Source organism: Phocoena phocoena, chromosome 2, assembly GCF_963924675.1.
Source record: "Phocoena phocoena chromosome 2, mPhoPho1.1, whole genome shotgun sequence".
NCBI classification, from domain to species: domain Eukaryota; kingdom Metazoa; phylum Chordata; class Mammalia; order Artiodactyla; family Phocoenidae; genus Phocoena; species Phocoena phocoena.
This window is the reverse complement of record NC_089220.1, coordinates 247,775-262,167: the sequence shown is the minus strand read 5'-3', so window position 1 is coordinate 262,167 and position 14,393 is coordinate 247,775. Positions and strand designations below refer to the sequence as shown.

General features: G+C 58.0%; 1 protein-coding gene across 2 annotated transcripts in view; it reads left to right on the top strand.

The window, feature by feature from the left end:
- Positions 1-9,835: 9,835 nt before the first annotated feature.
- PACS2 (phosphofurin acidic cluster sorting protein 2) overlaps positions 9,836-14,393 on the top strand; it is a 58,867-nt gene continuing 54,309 nt past the window's right edge. For both annotated transcript variants that reach the window (XM_065870972.1, XM_065870971.1), the window contains exon 1: positions 9,836-9,954. In XM_065870972.1, coding sequence (XP_065727044.1) covers positions 9,836-9,954 — 119 coding nt within the window. The remainder of the gene's footprint in view (positions 9,955-14,393) is intronic.

Sequence of the window (14,393 nt, the reverse complement as noted above, 5' to 3'; positions counted from 1 at the left end):
AAGGGAGCCTACTACCTCTCCCTCTCCCCTGCTGTAGCAGGGGCCCCAGTAAAGCCTTGCGTGAATTTCTTGTCTGGCCTCTGATCAATTTCTATCGACTAAGGAGGACAAGAACCCTGGTCGGTAACACATTTGCAACACTTCCCCACCGTGTGGCGGTCAGCACAGGTGAGAGGACCGGGCTGGGCACGCAAGCTTCCATCACCGCACCTGAAAATCAGCGGCTCAGTGCCCGTGGGCGAGGTCTCCAAGTTTCTATCTCCTCGTCTGCATAGCAGAGGTGATGGCACCTCCATCCCAGCATTGGCGGGGGCAGAGCAGGGGAAATGGCGTATGTGCTACAGACTGCAGTGACGATCGCAGACCACCCAGAACGCAGGCTCCTGTCTCTGTCTGTTCTGCCCACCCTCATGTGCCACTGAGCGGGGGGCGGGGGGGGGCAGTCCATCTTCCGCCACAGAAGCCATGGGCCGGCGCCCTCGTGTCCCACCTCCTGGGCCGACGCACAGTGGGTCACAGGCTCCCGCCTCCACCAGGGGGGAGAGGGGTCCCTGGTGTAGCGGGCCACCTGCCCCACCTGCATCTCTCTGGTTCCTCCCGTGGACGGAGTGACGGGGGCCTGACCCCTTTCTACAGCTCCTTCCACGCCTGAATTCTGCGGCCGCCGGACAGCTCCTGAACTCCAGACATCTGGAATGTCCGCAGGTACAGTGAGCCTCCCCAGGAGGAGGGGTGTGGCTGCGGCTGCTGCCTTTCGGGGATAGAGGCTTTCCTGGTTCCATCTGCTCAGAGAAGGTGCCTCCTCGACTGTCGGGAGGACCTTCACCTGGGGATGTGCCGAGATGGACCAGGGAGAGCAACGGCCAGCCGTGTACAGTTTAGCAAGGCTGGGATCACCCCATCCTCACCAGTGCAAGACGGTCATCAGGACCAAAGTATTAAGGACTTGACTTGGCACAAACGAAGAATCTAAGGACGCATGGGTGCTACGTTCTCTGGCTCTGAGGCCGCCTACAGCCAAGGTGTCACCTCCCCTGACTGTTCCTGGGGCCACACTGAGGGCCCCCTTCAGGTGCATGCTCCGGGTCCAGAGGATCTGAGAGAGGAATGCCGCACCAGGCCTCCTTGGGGAGTGTACCCCAAGGTCAAAGCCCAGGGTCCCCTGGATGTCCTCATGTCTCCAAGCCCTGGCTGACCCCCGTGACTCCAATATATGTCCCAAGAAGGAAAGGACCTGGGGAGGGGACAGCACAGCGGTGACACAGCCCCTGCACCAGGGTCATACTGGATGAGAGAAATCAGCATGCAATGTTAGTACAATAGCTGCGGTTATATTTTTTGCTTTTTTTTTTTTTAGCTGAACCTGTTTTTGCAAACCTCCAGCCTACTGCAAAATTGAATATTATGTACAAACACATAATCTTCCCCAAAGGGGAAGACACCTACTAGTTATTCGCTGGATGGGTAAGTTTTCCTCCTTTGCACGCGCTCTCCTCTGGGCTGGCTCGGCCACGCAGAGCTCATGCCCGCCCTCCACGTCATGCAGGCGGCCCTTGGGGTGAATGTGCCACTCTCTGTGCAATTCCTGCCCATCCCAGCTAAAGTTACCCCTCGACAGACCTGTCAGGGGACTCTCACTAGTTCGCAGTGCCTGAAGTTTCCTGGGAGATGTGCTGTGTCTGTGTGATTCGGTGTCCCTTTGCAGCGTACAACACAGGGCCAGGCTCCCCACCCGACAGTTCTGCGTCCCAGACACTCTCCCGTTTTTTCCTTTGTGTGTTTGTTTTGCTTTCTGTACTGCATCTCCCCCTCAGGAATTTTGCTCGTTCTCCTGGGAGACTGTCAGTTTCCAAGCCTGAGCTGGTTTTTACTCCTCTCTTCCCCTCTGCCCCAAACCCAAGTGTTCACCAGGTCGTACCCAGGCGCACCTACCCGTGGCTCTCAGCAGCCAGCTAGGCCCACCCCCGGCAGTGGCAGTGCACCCCTGGTGCCCCAGATGTCCCTGTCCCATGTGCCACGCGACCAACACCAATATTTGAAAAATGCTGTGTCACTCAGGTCTCTTTTTGCTTAAAACTGCACAAAGCCTGGCACTCGGGGCCCACCCTCCACTGGTCCGACTTTTTTTCTTCTGCTTGAGAAATAATGTTGCTTTCAAGCATCAAAAACATGTTTGCTAATTGTAAAACATCAGAAAAACAAAGAAAATTCTAAGGAAAACCGGAAATCATTCCTATGTTAATCTGAACAGCACTGAGGTCGAACATTGATTCATGGGCGCTGCCACCATGGTGTTCCACCTTTTGTGAATTACCCGGGAATGTCGTCTGTTGATATCTGTGTTAGGGCCTTGTTGTTTTCTTTTCCAACATTTAACTCTTGTACTGACTTATCGTGACACAATTTCCATTGTGGGGAACACAGAAAAGTATTAAGATGTAACTACAGGGCTTCTCTGGTGGCACAGTGGTTGGGAGTCTGCCTGCCGATGCAGGGGATGCGGGTTCGTGCCCCGGTCCGGGAAGATCCCACATGCCGCGGAGTAGTTAGGCCCGTGAGCCGTGGCCGCTGAGCCTGCGCGTCCAGAGCCTGTGCTCCGCAACGGGAGAGGCCACAACAGTGAGAGGCCCGCGTACAGCAAAAAAAAAAAAAAAAAAAAAAAAAAGTAACTACAAAGGCGCGCCTTACACTCAGGGCCCAGAACAAGAGGCAGGAGGGCTCCCGTGCGTTCTCCTGACCCCAGGGGTGCTGTCTGTTCAGCTGCATGCCCTGATTTTCTCCCACAGTCATGTGCGGTGGGCTTTCTCCCCGCTGCTGAAGCCGCACAGTCACCCGCTTTACTGGCGCCTTCATGTCGCACGGGCCGCCCGTGCCATCTGACCACAGAAGCCGCTATTCTTTTCCTTTATTTTCGTGGTACAATTAATACATATTCATCATAGAGAAAATATGAGGTAAAGAGAAGCAAAAAGAAAAGCTCGATCAACTGAATTCCTGCCAAAGAGATAATTTCTTAACACTTTGGATTCATTTTTAACCTTCCGTATTGTCCTTGTACTTTGAAAATAGGCCTTTTACGCGTATAATCACTTGCACGTAAATATATATTTTACATGTACATGCATTTACACACACATTTTGTTAACCAAAAAGGATCATATTTTTAGCCATGTCCTAACTTACCATTTCGCACAGCTGTATGCTCCAGGGGGTGGCTGTGCGGTGGCCGGCTTGACCTCCCCTGGCTCTGCAACCCTGGACGTGATTCCAGGCTTCACTCTGAGAAGCCCCGCTGGCCCAGCCCCTGGCCTACGAGGCTCCCACAGGTCAGAGGTGACCTCAGGAACCTCCTGCAGTGTGGCTGCAGGGCAGTGCCACCTGCGGGGTCCTGTGCTCCTGACCCCTCCTCCTCTGGTTCCCCCAGAGGGGGCCTGATACAGCCCCTCCAGTGCACCAGCACCCGTTTCCTACCAGCGCCAACGCAGGGATCCCGGTGTTAGATCCTCAAACTCTCAGGGCGAAACGGGTGTCTCTGTATGTGGGAATTCGATTCCCATGACTGCCGGCCAACCCACCTCCATCTACCGGTCTTCTGGAATGCCTTCCCCTGTCTGCATCGCTCCTATCCACTTGTAGGTGGTCGTTAGGTAACCAGGTTACCACCCTTGGCCTACGACATACATTCCAAACATTCTTCTCCCTTTTAACTTTGCTGACAGTGGATTTTTGGCTTCGGAGACAGTGGACATCTCCAGGTACACAGACACCGCGGGCTATCAGCCAGTTCCTAGAGTGTTTCTATGCTCAGAAAGTCCCCTCAAGTCCAGAGGTGGCTTTGCCATATTTGACGCCTAACTGTGCCGTCCACCTGGGTTTCGCGTAGGTGTTCTGCACGAGGGAGGCTCACACCTGATTTTCTGGCAAGCAGCCTTGAGAAGAGCCTTCCTCTCACCTGTGCTACTGACCACCTCTCGGATTCTTGCAGTGACAGGCATGGCTTCGGTCACTGTCATCTCATGAGACAGTTGGTTAGGACACCTCCGCTTCCCTTCCAAAGCCTGGTAGTAGCGATGATGCCAACACTGCCCATTTCTCCTGTGCCTTCTGGGCAGCAGCTCCACACGTTCACACCCACCCCCGTGGCTGATCCCACGACAAGGCAGCGTGGGCACTATAGTCACCCCATCTCACAAGTGAGAAGATGGGCTACTGCAGTCACCCCGTCTCACAGGTATGACCCCTTGTTTATTCTTCCAGTTGAACTTTAGCATCAGTTTCTCAAGCTCCCTGTGGTACTCGGGGTTCTCCAGAGGCGCAGACGAATAGGACGTACACCGACAGGGAGGTTTGTTATGCGGGGTCGGCTCACGTGGTCACGGAGGCCAAGAAGTCCCACGAGCTGCTGTCCGCAGGCTGGGGACCCAGGGAGCAGGTGGTGTGATTCATCCCAAGTCCGAGGGCCTGAGAACCTGGGGAGCCGATGGCATCACTCCCATCCGAGGACAGGCGATGAGACGAGACCAGCTCAATGGTGAGGCGGGTGCAAAAGGGCAAATCCCTCCTTCCTCCACCTTCTGTTCTATTTAGACCCTCAGCGGATGGATGAGGCCCCCCTGTACTGGGGGGGGTCACCTGCACTGGGGAGGGTCACCTGTGTTACAGGTCCACCTGTCCGAGTGCTGATCTCATCCAGTAACACCCTCACACACACCCAGAGACAGTGCTTAATCTGGGCACCTGTGGCCATCGGGTCAACACAAAATTCCCTATGAGCCCCCTGCACTGACCATTTTGGGCCCGTCTGTTTGTGGGGAGCACTTGATGAGTCCCCTCCCAGAGAAGACTCCTCACATGGCACTGCTGTCCACACAGGCAAATATTCCTTTACAACCCAGCTGTATGCTCCCAAAGGTGGAAAAGGGATCTCTTCCCCTGTGTCCAGCCCCAGATCAAGAGCTCTGTCCCTCTGGAAGAGAGAGAACAGATGTTGGGGCCAACTAGCTCTCTCTGCCACGAGGGGTACTTTGTTTTATTGTTTGCTGTTTCAGGGGTGGACCGTCCCTTTGCGTCTTACAACCTGTAACAGTCTTACTTCTGCTTAGTTACAGCACTCTTCCAGGTTCTTCTCTTGCATTTTCTCAGGATATAACCAAATTCTATTCACAATGACAGTATAACCTCTTCCTTCCTCCCACTAAAACATTAGCCCTTACTAACGTTTTAAGGACTAACTGACCATTTTAATGGGATGCCACTAACACTTTACCACATATATGATGTTGGTCTAAATGCCCGCAAATGGACATCTGGGTAAACAGATTGTACCATATCCACATCACAGAATACCAAAAGGCTGTTGAAAACCACACTCTAGAAAAACATTTAAGGATACAGCAAAACGCTCATAGTTTGCTGTTAGGTAAAAAAAATACAGTATTTGTACTTCCACCCAGATTTTTAAAAGAAGTATGGGTATGAGTAGAAAAAGGCTGCCGAGATGTGCCCCTGTGCAGACCTCTCCGGATGGTTGGCTTGCGGTTCCTTTCCCCGTACTCTATTCTGTGCCCCCAGCGCACTGGACGACGTGCCGTTGGCCCCTCTGTGAACACCCCGCTGTGCCTTTGCCCACGGTCCTCAGTCTCTGTTCTCTGTTATTCAGTAACACTCAGCCAGCTGAGGGCAGGCCCGCCCTAAACTCTTGGGGACGCTCCAGCCCTCCAGAGCCTGAGCCCAGCAGACAGGATTCTAGGGAGCTCCCAGGCCGGCACTGCCCTCCCCCGCACTGGCACCTCACTGTCCTTCCATCCTCAGCCCCACGTCACCTCCCTGCCCACGCTCTCTCAGTTCCAACACCCGTTATCGGAAAGTACAATGTTTTTGTGTGTTGGTTGACCTGTTCATATTCTCTCCTCGGGAGAATGTACGTTCCATGGGGGTAAGAACCAGGTTCTGCTTTTTCTTTCCTGTGTCCCTAGGGTTGGAAACTAGCCTGATGATCATTTATGAAGTGAACAAATGTCTGAACCTTTCCACTCAGCTCTGTAAGGGTCACCTGGGACGTTTTCACTGGGCAGCTCCTGATGGAATTTCCAGCTTCTTTCACAGTCAGTCAATGGTAGGGATCAGTGGGGCACCTGCTCCATGCCAGCCACTTAGAGGGCATCCCAGGGAGACAGATGCTGGATGCCATCCTGGCTTACGAAGCTCAGCCGGGGTGGACAGGTGAATAAGACAGGCAGGCATCCTAAGTGTCTGAATCTCTAACCCTATGTTGGATATCAACAGAAGGAGTGTTGGTGCTGCCCTCAAGCTGAGCCCACCCACCCATGCGGCTCTGGTGCCAGATGCCCGCAATACTGTTGCACCTTCCCGGAGCATCTCAGACACAGACTTCCGGCTCGCAGCATTCCCAGCACACCTGCCCTGCCCTGGGAGGTCACAGCTGTTCTTTCCCTGTAAGAGGACTGCCTCCCGGGCCACTCCTTGTCGTCTGCTGTGGCTTCTGTGAAGAGTTCCCATCCCTACTTCAGTGATGGTGCCTCAGCCACACCACATCTTCCACCCACAGGAGTGGATGGGACATAGGTTGCATCCAGGGGTTTCTGCCAGGAGCGTGGGCAGGCCAGAGTCTTGCCCCGCCCCTGCGCCTGTCCCGCAGCACCGCCCTAGGAAGAGAAGATGCCGCCGAGCTGCGGGCTGGAGCAGGCTGGAACCACCCAGCTGAACGGGTGTCTGCGCCCTGCAGGAGGCCTTGGCCACTCACCTGACCGGCTGGAGCCGCTCCAAAGGCCACAGGGCGGAGGAGCACACCAGCCTCCCCCGACTTGGCGCGCCCCAGCCCGCTGCGCTCCAGGCGCGGGAAGACGCGCACCGAGGCTCCTGCCGGAGGGAGCCCCGCGGTGTCCGCGCCCGGAGGGGAGCTTCTTGCAGTCATGGGCCGCCCTGCCTGGTGCTGCATTGCCTTCCACGCCTGGGGGGATTTAACTCAGGCTGAACAGACGAATGAGTTTCCAAACAGCCGGAGGTCCAGAGCGCCCCAGTAGACAAGCGAGAGCCCGGACTTGTAGGCGCAGGGCCCCCCAGTGACGATGGGTGGGATCGCAGGGAAGGAGCTGCCAGCCTCCACCTCGTCCCATCTACCGGGAGTCGGGGGGCCGAGGCCTTAATGCGTTTGAAAAACTTGGCAGGCAGGCGGCACACTATCAGGTCCTCAGCAAAGGATTTCAGGGCGCCCTACAGGGACCTCAGTGCTCTAGACAAACCCTCTCCTCCAGCTTCATCCCCAACCATGCCACACCAGTTGTCCAGAGAGGGTCCTCTTTAACCAAGTTCCTGTTCTAAAGAAACAGCCATCAGAAAGAACAGATGTCCTCCAAACATTTGCGGGGTGTGTGTGTGGGGAGTATGTGTCACACTGTGCCATTTAAAGGGGCATCCTCCCAGCTTTCAGGGCACCCATCCTGGGACACACAGTCCAGAGTCATTTTCAAACACAGAGGGTGGCAATGCATGGAAGAGGTTCTGGCCAAAAAGGTGACTCTGATCACAAAGTGATACCTGTCCACTCCATCTCACCACCATTAACATTGTGGTGTCCATATGGTCCTACCTTAAAAAAGGAACAAATAAAAACAGAGTCACAGGTACAGAGCACACAGCTTGTTTCCAGTCTCTGCCTCCCTGCCTCGCAGAAAGATTTAAGCATTTCCACCGTTGTGCTTATCGGGACAGCTCTGGACCAGAATGTGTGAGCCCACACCCGGGCCCCTCCCCTTAGGGGCTGCATACCCTTGGGTGCCTCAGTTTCCTCGTCTGTGACTTGGGGATGGAACAGGGCTGTCCGGTCCATGAAGGGTTCACAGTGGTCCCTGGGACCGAGGAGGGGCACAGCTCTACTGTACAGGCAGCTGGTGTCAAGCCCCCTTGTGTACGGCTTAGTCACCCCACATCTCCTCACTTGACCCCCAGGTATACTCCTCTCCTGGGTGAGATGCCAGCGCACACAGACACAAAGTGTCAGGTGGCCCATTCATCTGACGCCACCGCACCTCTCGCCATCCGGCACCGCAGCAAGCCAAACGCTGAGGTCACTGGGCCCCTGTCCTCACAGGGGGCTGGTGCCCGTTCTCCGGACACCCCCCTCCCCCCATCTCAGAGGTATGAGACCCGCAGGCACTCTGCCTGGCAGGAGCAGCGATGTAAGACAATACCCAGTCAGCTGGCTGAGGACAGACAGCCCCGCGTGGCTTTCAGCTGTACCACCCCAAAGGCGCAGGAACATGTGGGAAACACAGATTCTCTTGTTCTCTCCAAAATGCCACCCTGGCTTTAAGCAGCCACAGCTGTTTGCAGCTCCAGATAGGGAGTCAGAGCTGGAGGCTGAGCTCTTACAAAGGAAGGAGCCAGCATGGGGTCCTCTGCAGGAGAAAGAGCTAATGGGGCGCTGGATGGTAAACCCCAAGGGTGAGGGAAGAAAGTCCGTTTGCTCGGGCTGGGCTTCTTTCAGTAGACAACAAGACACAGACAGCAACTAGAGAGAAAAGCAACTGTGAATACTGTGGCTACAAAGAAACAGAAGAGCTGCCAGAAAAGCTTTCCCTGAATCTCAGCAGCAGGATCTGGTGACTGATCAGAGCCACCGCCAAAAGGATGGGGGGAGGGGACCCCTCCTTGGGCCCCCAAAACTAGATGTTCTTTTCTAGGGCCTTTTCTGACCTTCCCTGCCCCATGGGCCCAATGGGTAGCTCTGGTCATTGCCTCCTACTTGCCTGGATCCCCAAGTTCACTGTGAGCCCCATGGCCAGGAGCCACGCCTGCCCCCAGACGTTTGTTCTCCACTGTCATGTGTAAAAACCGCAGAAAGGGCATTGCTGGATAATAAGGAGGCTCAGGCAGAAAGAGGACACGCCAGAGGGGATTTATGGAGGACCAATCTGCACACTGAGCCTGTGTGGAGTCCCAGTGCGCCCGCAGGGAGGAACTCCTTGAGGGGGGGCTGATGGGTCTGTGCCACCCGCGACCCTGGTCCTCCTGCTTCACGCCCCACCCGGGCGATCCTCCAAGGGAGTCGGCGCGGGGGGAGGGTACAAAGAGACGGTGGGGGGACAAAGAGAGTTCGCAGGGTGGGCAAGCCTCCGGGGGACACGAGAGGCGCGGGGGCCCGGTGGTCTAGAAGTCGGTGCGGAGGACCCGGGGTCCGGCATGGGACTGGAGGGCGCCGGGGGACACGCGGAGGGCGCGGGGGAGGAGGGGGGGGGCGGGGAGATTCTGAGGAGGCGTAGGACTGGGGGGTCGGGGACGCGCAGAGGCCCGGGGGATACGGGGGACAACAAGTGCTCCCGGGGGGCTCGCGGGGCACAGGGCCACAGGCGGACCCTGAGGTCTCTCTGGCCCCTCCCTGCCTCTCCCGGGGGGCGGGGCGCGGCGCTCTGGGCGGGGCCTGTGCGCAGGCGCGGACGCGCGCTCCCGCGGGCCGCGGGCTGGGGCGCCTCCGGGGGCGCCGGCTCGAGGGGGGCGCGCGAATCTCACTTCCGGTGAGCCCTCCGCGGGCCGTGATTGGGCCCGAAGCGGCGAGCGCGCGCCCGCCCAGCCAATCAGCGGCGGCGGCGCGGTCGGGGGAGGGGGGGCGCGGTGGGGGCGCGCGCGGGCGGGGCGGGGCGGCCGCAGCCTGGTCGCCGCCCGCGGGCTTGTCCGACGCCCGCCCGGCTGTCCCCGCCGCCCTGCAGCCATGTGACCGCGCCGCCGCCCTCCGCGCGCCCGGCCCGCCCGCCCGCCCGCCGCGCGTCCGCGGCCCGGCCGCAGCCCAGGCCGCCGAGGGAGCGGCGGGGCCGGCGCCATGGCCGAGCGGGGCCGCCTGGGCCTGGCCGGCGCGCCCGCCGCGCTCAACACGCCGGTGCCCATGAACCTGTTCGCCACCTGGGAGGTGGACGGCTCCAGCCCCAGCTGCGTGCCCAGGTACGCCGCCGCCCGCCTGCCGCTTTGTTCCCGCGCGCACCTGCCGGCCACCCGGGACCGGCCACAGGGGACCTCGCGCCTGGGTCCCCACCCGAGGCCTGCACGCGGGACCGGCCACCCCGGACCTGCACCCGGGGCCCCCACCCGGGACAGTCCACCCGGAACCGTTCACTCTGGGATCCCCACTCGGGACCCACACCCCGGGCCGTCGCCTTTGCGCCCCACCTCGGGCACGCGCCTTCCGTGCGGACAACCCCTGATGCGTGGATGGTCCCTGAGGTCCTGGTCCCGTGCAGCGGAGGAAGTGGTCCCGGGTTTCTCAGGCCCCGCGGTCCCCCGAGGCTCTCCGAGGCGCACACCTGGTTGGCTCCCAACCGGCATCGTTGCACCTGCCTACCGATGCGGTGACGGTGGAGTTGACTCAGGGTGTCTTCTCTCTCCACCGGGTACCATAGATTTCCTTTTGCGTCCAGCCACACTGTCAAGCCTGAGTGGCCTGGGAGTCACTCAGGGCACGCAGTGTCCAGGGGACACACAGATCTGGGACCTGGGACCACAATTTTATTCCTTCATCCTTCGTCCTTTTGAGGGTCTGGCCGTACCCCCTCTGTCCTGCTGGCGGGGGGTATCTGCCCCTTGCCTGTTTGCACTATGCTGTGTAATTTAGGGACTTCCTTGTACATAAACACTGCTCCTTACATCATACTGTTAATTTTGCTGTCGCAAAAGATGCTGCCCTTTCCACTTGGGGGGAAGTGCCCTGTCCCCAGCGGTACAGCTGGACGAGGCTCACGCTCAGGACAGCGCCATGGCCATCCCGACTCGACTCAGGCCTGTCGCTTCCCTGCTCCTCCTGCCAGCTTGAAGCTCTGCGGGTTTCTTCCTGATTCAGTGGTCCCTGCTGAGGAAGCTCCCAGGCTGAGGGGGAAGAGAGACAAACTCACACCAGGGCCTGGTTCTGGAATGGACACCAGGCCACAAGGGCTGCAGGGGGGCGGCAGGGAAAAGCTCTCCCTGGGGAGATCCCCTGGCGGGACCAGAGGAAGTGGCCAGTGTGTACCGAGGGGGGTGTGCTCTGCCACAGCTCCTTCAACAGGTGTGCGAGCCAGGTGTTGGGGACGCAGAGGGTGCCGGGTGCCAGGGTTGCCCTCCCGAGCACAAGGCTGGTGGCTCAGGGCATTGGCTGTGCCGAGTGAAAAGGATGGGTGCTCCCAGACCTGTGTGGGGCCTTGGGAGGTTGTGGTGTCCGAGGGAGTCCCGCCTGCTTGCCTCTTGTTTGGGAAGTCTCAGGGGCACCTCCCCAGGCCTGGCCTCCCACCCCCTCCAACTTCCCGTCTTGGCATTTGGCCCAGTGTCGGGCGCCACAGCCAAAGGTCATCCTGGACCTTCCCCACCATGCTTCTCCTGTCTGTCACACCCCCCACCCCCCCCCCCCCCCCCCCGCTGGCTGCCGCCCCACGGCGCTCCCTGAGGGCATGCTTGCCCCCCTTCCTGCACCTCTTCAGCAGCCTCCTGGGGTGCCCCGAAAGACCACCGAAGTTTTGACCAGAGGGAGGTGAGGGAGGTGGCAGGTGGGCAGGGGTTGCGTGGTCGAGGGGCCCAGTCGGCCCCCCGCGGAGCTGGTGTAGGAAGCCCACTCTGGTGGGTGTGTGGGGAGGGCGGGGGCGGGGCCGTGCAGCGCTAGGTGCTGGGGGTCCACGGCTCTGCCTGGGTGGGGGGCGGGGGGCGGGGCCTGGCGGGTTGCTCTGTAGGCGTGGGGCTGAGCAGCCGTCGGGGTGGGCAGGCGCAGAGCTCAGGGGTCAGACGCACAGAACAGCCCCTCCCCGCAGCACCCGGGCCCCCCGCTTGGACCCCCGAGCAGGCCTCCTTGGGTAGGCTGTTCTTCGTTCCGCTCGCTCGGAGACTTTATGTAGAAGGGATTCCACTCTCTGTCCGTTTGCACGTCTCCTCTCGCCCGGTCTCTAAGTTTCTGAGCGGCATCGAGCTGATGTCTGTGCCTGCGGCGTGGTGTTCCCTGTAAGACAGCAGCACGTGTCTCTGCTTTGTGGGGGGACCTGTGGCTGTCCACAGTTTTGGGCCAGTTATGAATGCACCCCGTGGGCGGGCATTCTCGCACTGGCCCTCTGCCGCAGGCAGTAGGGTTTGGGGGGCGTGTGCTGGGCGTCACCACCAGGAGCCTTCCCAGAGCTGTTAGGCCAGCTCCGGCCTCCCCACCCCCCACCCCTCCCAACCGCCCCGCATCCCCACGGCTCTGCCTTCTTGCCAGCACTGCCTGACTTTCAATTGTTGCCAATCTGGTGGGTGTGAAATGGTATTGTGGTTTTAATTTGAATTTCTCTGATTACTGATGTAGGCCATTTGTACTTCCTCATCAGCGAAATTCCTGTTCATTTCTTTTGCCAATTTTTTCTCCTTTCTTTCCCCCCTACTTGAGTCTCAGCAGCTTTTTAGGGACTGGTAATCCTTTTTCGGCAATGTGTTGACACCACCCTCCTCTGATGGTGCACGCTTCTTGGCTGTCTTTTCGAGGTCTGTGATGCCTCCTGAGGTGCACCCGGCGTTGGCCTTGGTCTTGTCTTGTGGTCTTTCCTTCCTGGTGGTGGCGGGAGAGCTCTCTGCTCTTCCCAGCAGCTGGTGCCAGGCCCACGGGGCTGTGACAGAGGCAGGCTCGGTTCCGTGGGTTTTCTCGAGGGAGTGGACAGCACCCCTTCCCAGTGACCCCTGGCCCTGGCGTCTTCCTATCCCTGCCCCTCTGCTGGGATTCCCAAAGCAGCCTCCTCGCCCCCCCGCACGCAGCTTCAGCGGGGTCTGGGGCATTTTGGACCCTAGCACTTGCCCCTTAATTTTCCTTCCTGTTGAGGCTTATGAATTAATTTCACGGGGTCGGACATCTTTCCACAGGCGTACTGCGCGTTCACATTTCTCCACATCCTCCTGTTGGCGCCCTCTGCCGGCCACAGAGGGTGAGCTCACGCTCGCGGAAGGGCCTTCAGCTGAAGTGTGAGCTTTGGCAGCCGCGTGTCCGGGTCCGCCACAGCCCGCAGGACGGGGATGTCTCCGTCACCCGCGGATGAGTGTCGAGCGCTCGGGGCCAGGCTCCCCCACCGGCCAGGTGCCCCGGGCATCGCGCACGGCAGCCCCGCGGCTCCCTCTCCACGTTGGTGGCATCTGCACGTGGTTTGAACCTGCTCCTGCCGGTGGGTGTTGGGGTCATTTCCTTTGGAGCTGTTGTGTTCAGAGCCACTGTGGCCATCCAGGGTCAGGGCTTGGGCCGCGTTTGCTCTTCTCTTCAGGATGGCTGGTCGCAGGGGAGGCGGGGGTGTGTCAACTATGAAGACACTGCGGGCTTTCCGAAGTGGTGGCACCACCTTGCATGGCCGCCAGCCGTTCTGTGCACGTTCTGTGCACGTTCTGTGTTACCGTCTTTTCAATTCCAGCCATTCTGGTGGCTGCACGATAGTTTCTCCTTGGGGTCTCGCTCTGCACTTGTTGTGCGTGGGTGTTGGGTATAATCAAGAGCCTGACGTGGTCCTTCTCCTTTAACGACCGATGCAGTAAATTGCGTCAATGGATTTTCTAGCATTAAACTAACCTTTCACTCTTGGAAAAATACCAGCGTGGTCATGCCGTGTTCCCCTTCCTGTACGTGGGTAGACGGAGATTAAGATTTTGCTTGGGACTTCTGCATCTCTGTCTAGGGTCTGTAATCTCCTGCTCAGCTACTGCCCTTATCAGATTTTGGTGCCAAGATATCCTGTAGAAAGAGCGGTTGCATGGTATTGTTTGTGTGAAACAGGAATTGTTTGTTCCTTGAATGTGTGGGAGAAATCACCAGTACAACACCTGAGCTTGAAGTTGCTTTGGGGCAAGTGTAACTCCTGGCTCCATTTCTTTAATGATTGTAGGACACACACACCCCCACTTTAAGTTAGTTTCGGAAATATAGTTTTCTGGGAATTTGTCCATTTCGTCCAGATTTTCAAGTTTTTGGCGAAAAGTTGTTCGTAATATTCTTTTTTTTTTTTTTTTTTTTATGTCTGCAGGACCTTTAGGCTGTCCCTTTTTAATTCCTGGTGTTGACTGTTTCTGCATGTGGACATCCACACCCTGATCTATCTCACCAAGGGTTCATCATTTTTTAAAAAAATGAATATTTGTATCTTTATTTCTTTCCGCTCATGCTCTTTATTTTTATTTTTATGTTCCTGTTCTGATTTATTTATTGGCTGCGTTGGGTGTTCGTTGCTGTGCACGGGCCTTCTCTAGTTGCGGCAAGCAGGGGCTACTCTTCGTTGTGGTGCGTGCGCTTCTCATTGCAGTAGCTTCTCTTGTTGTGGAGCACGGGCTCTAGGCACGTGGGCTTCAGTAGTTGTGGCACGTGAGCTCAGCAGTTGTGGCTCTCAGGCTCTAGAGCACAGGCTCAGTAGCTGTGGCACACG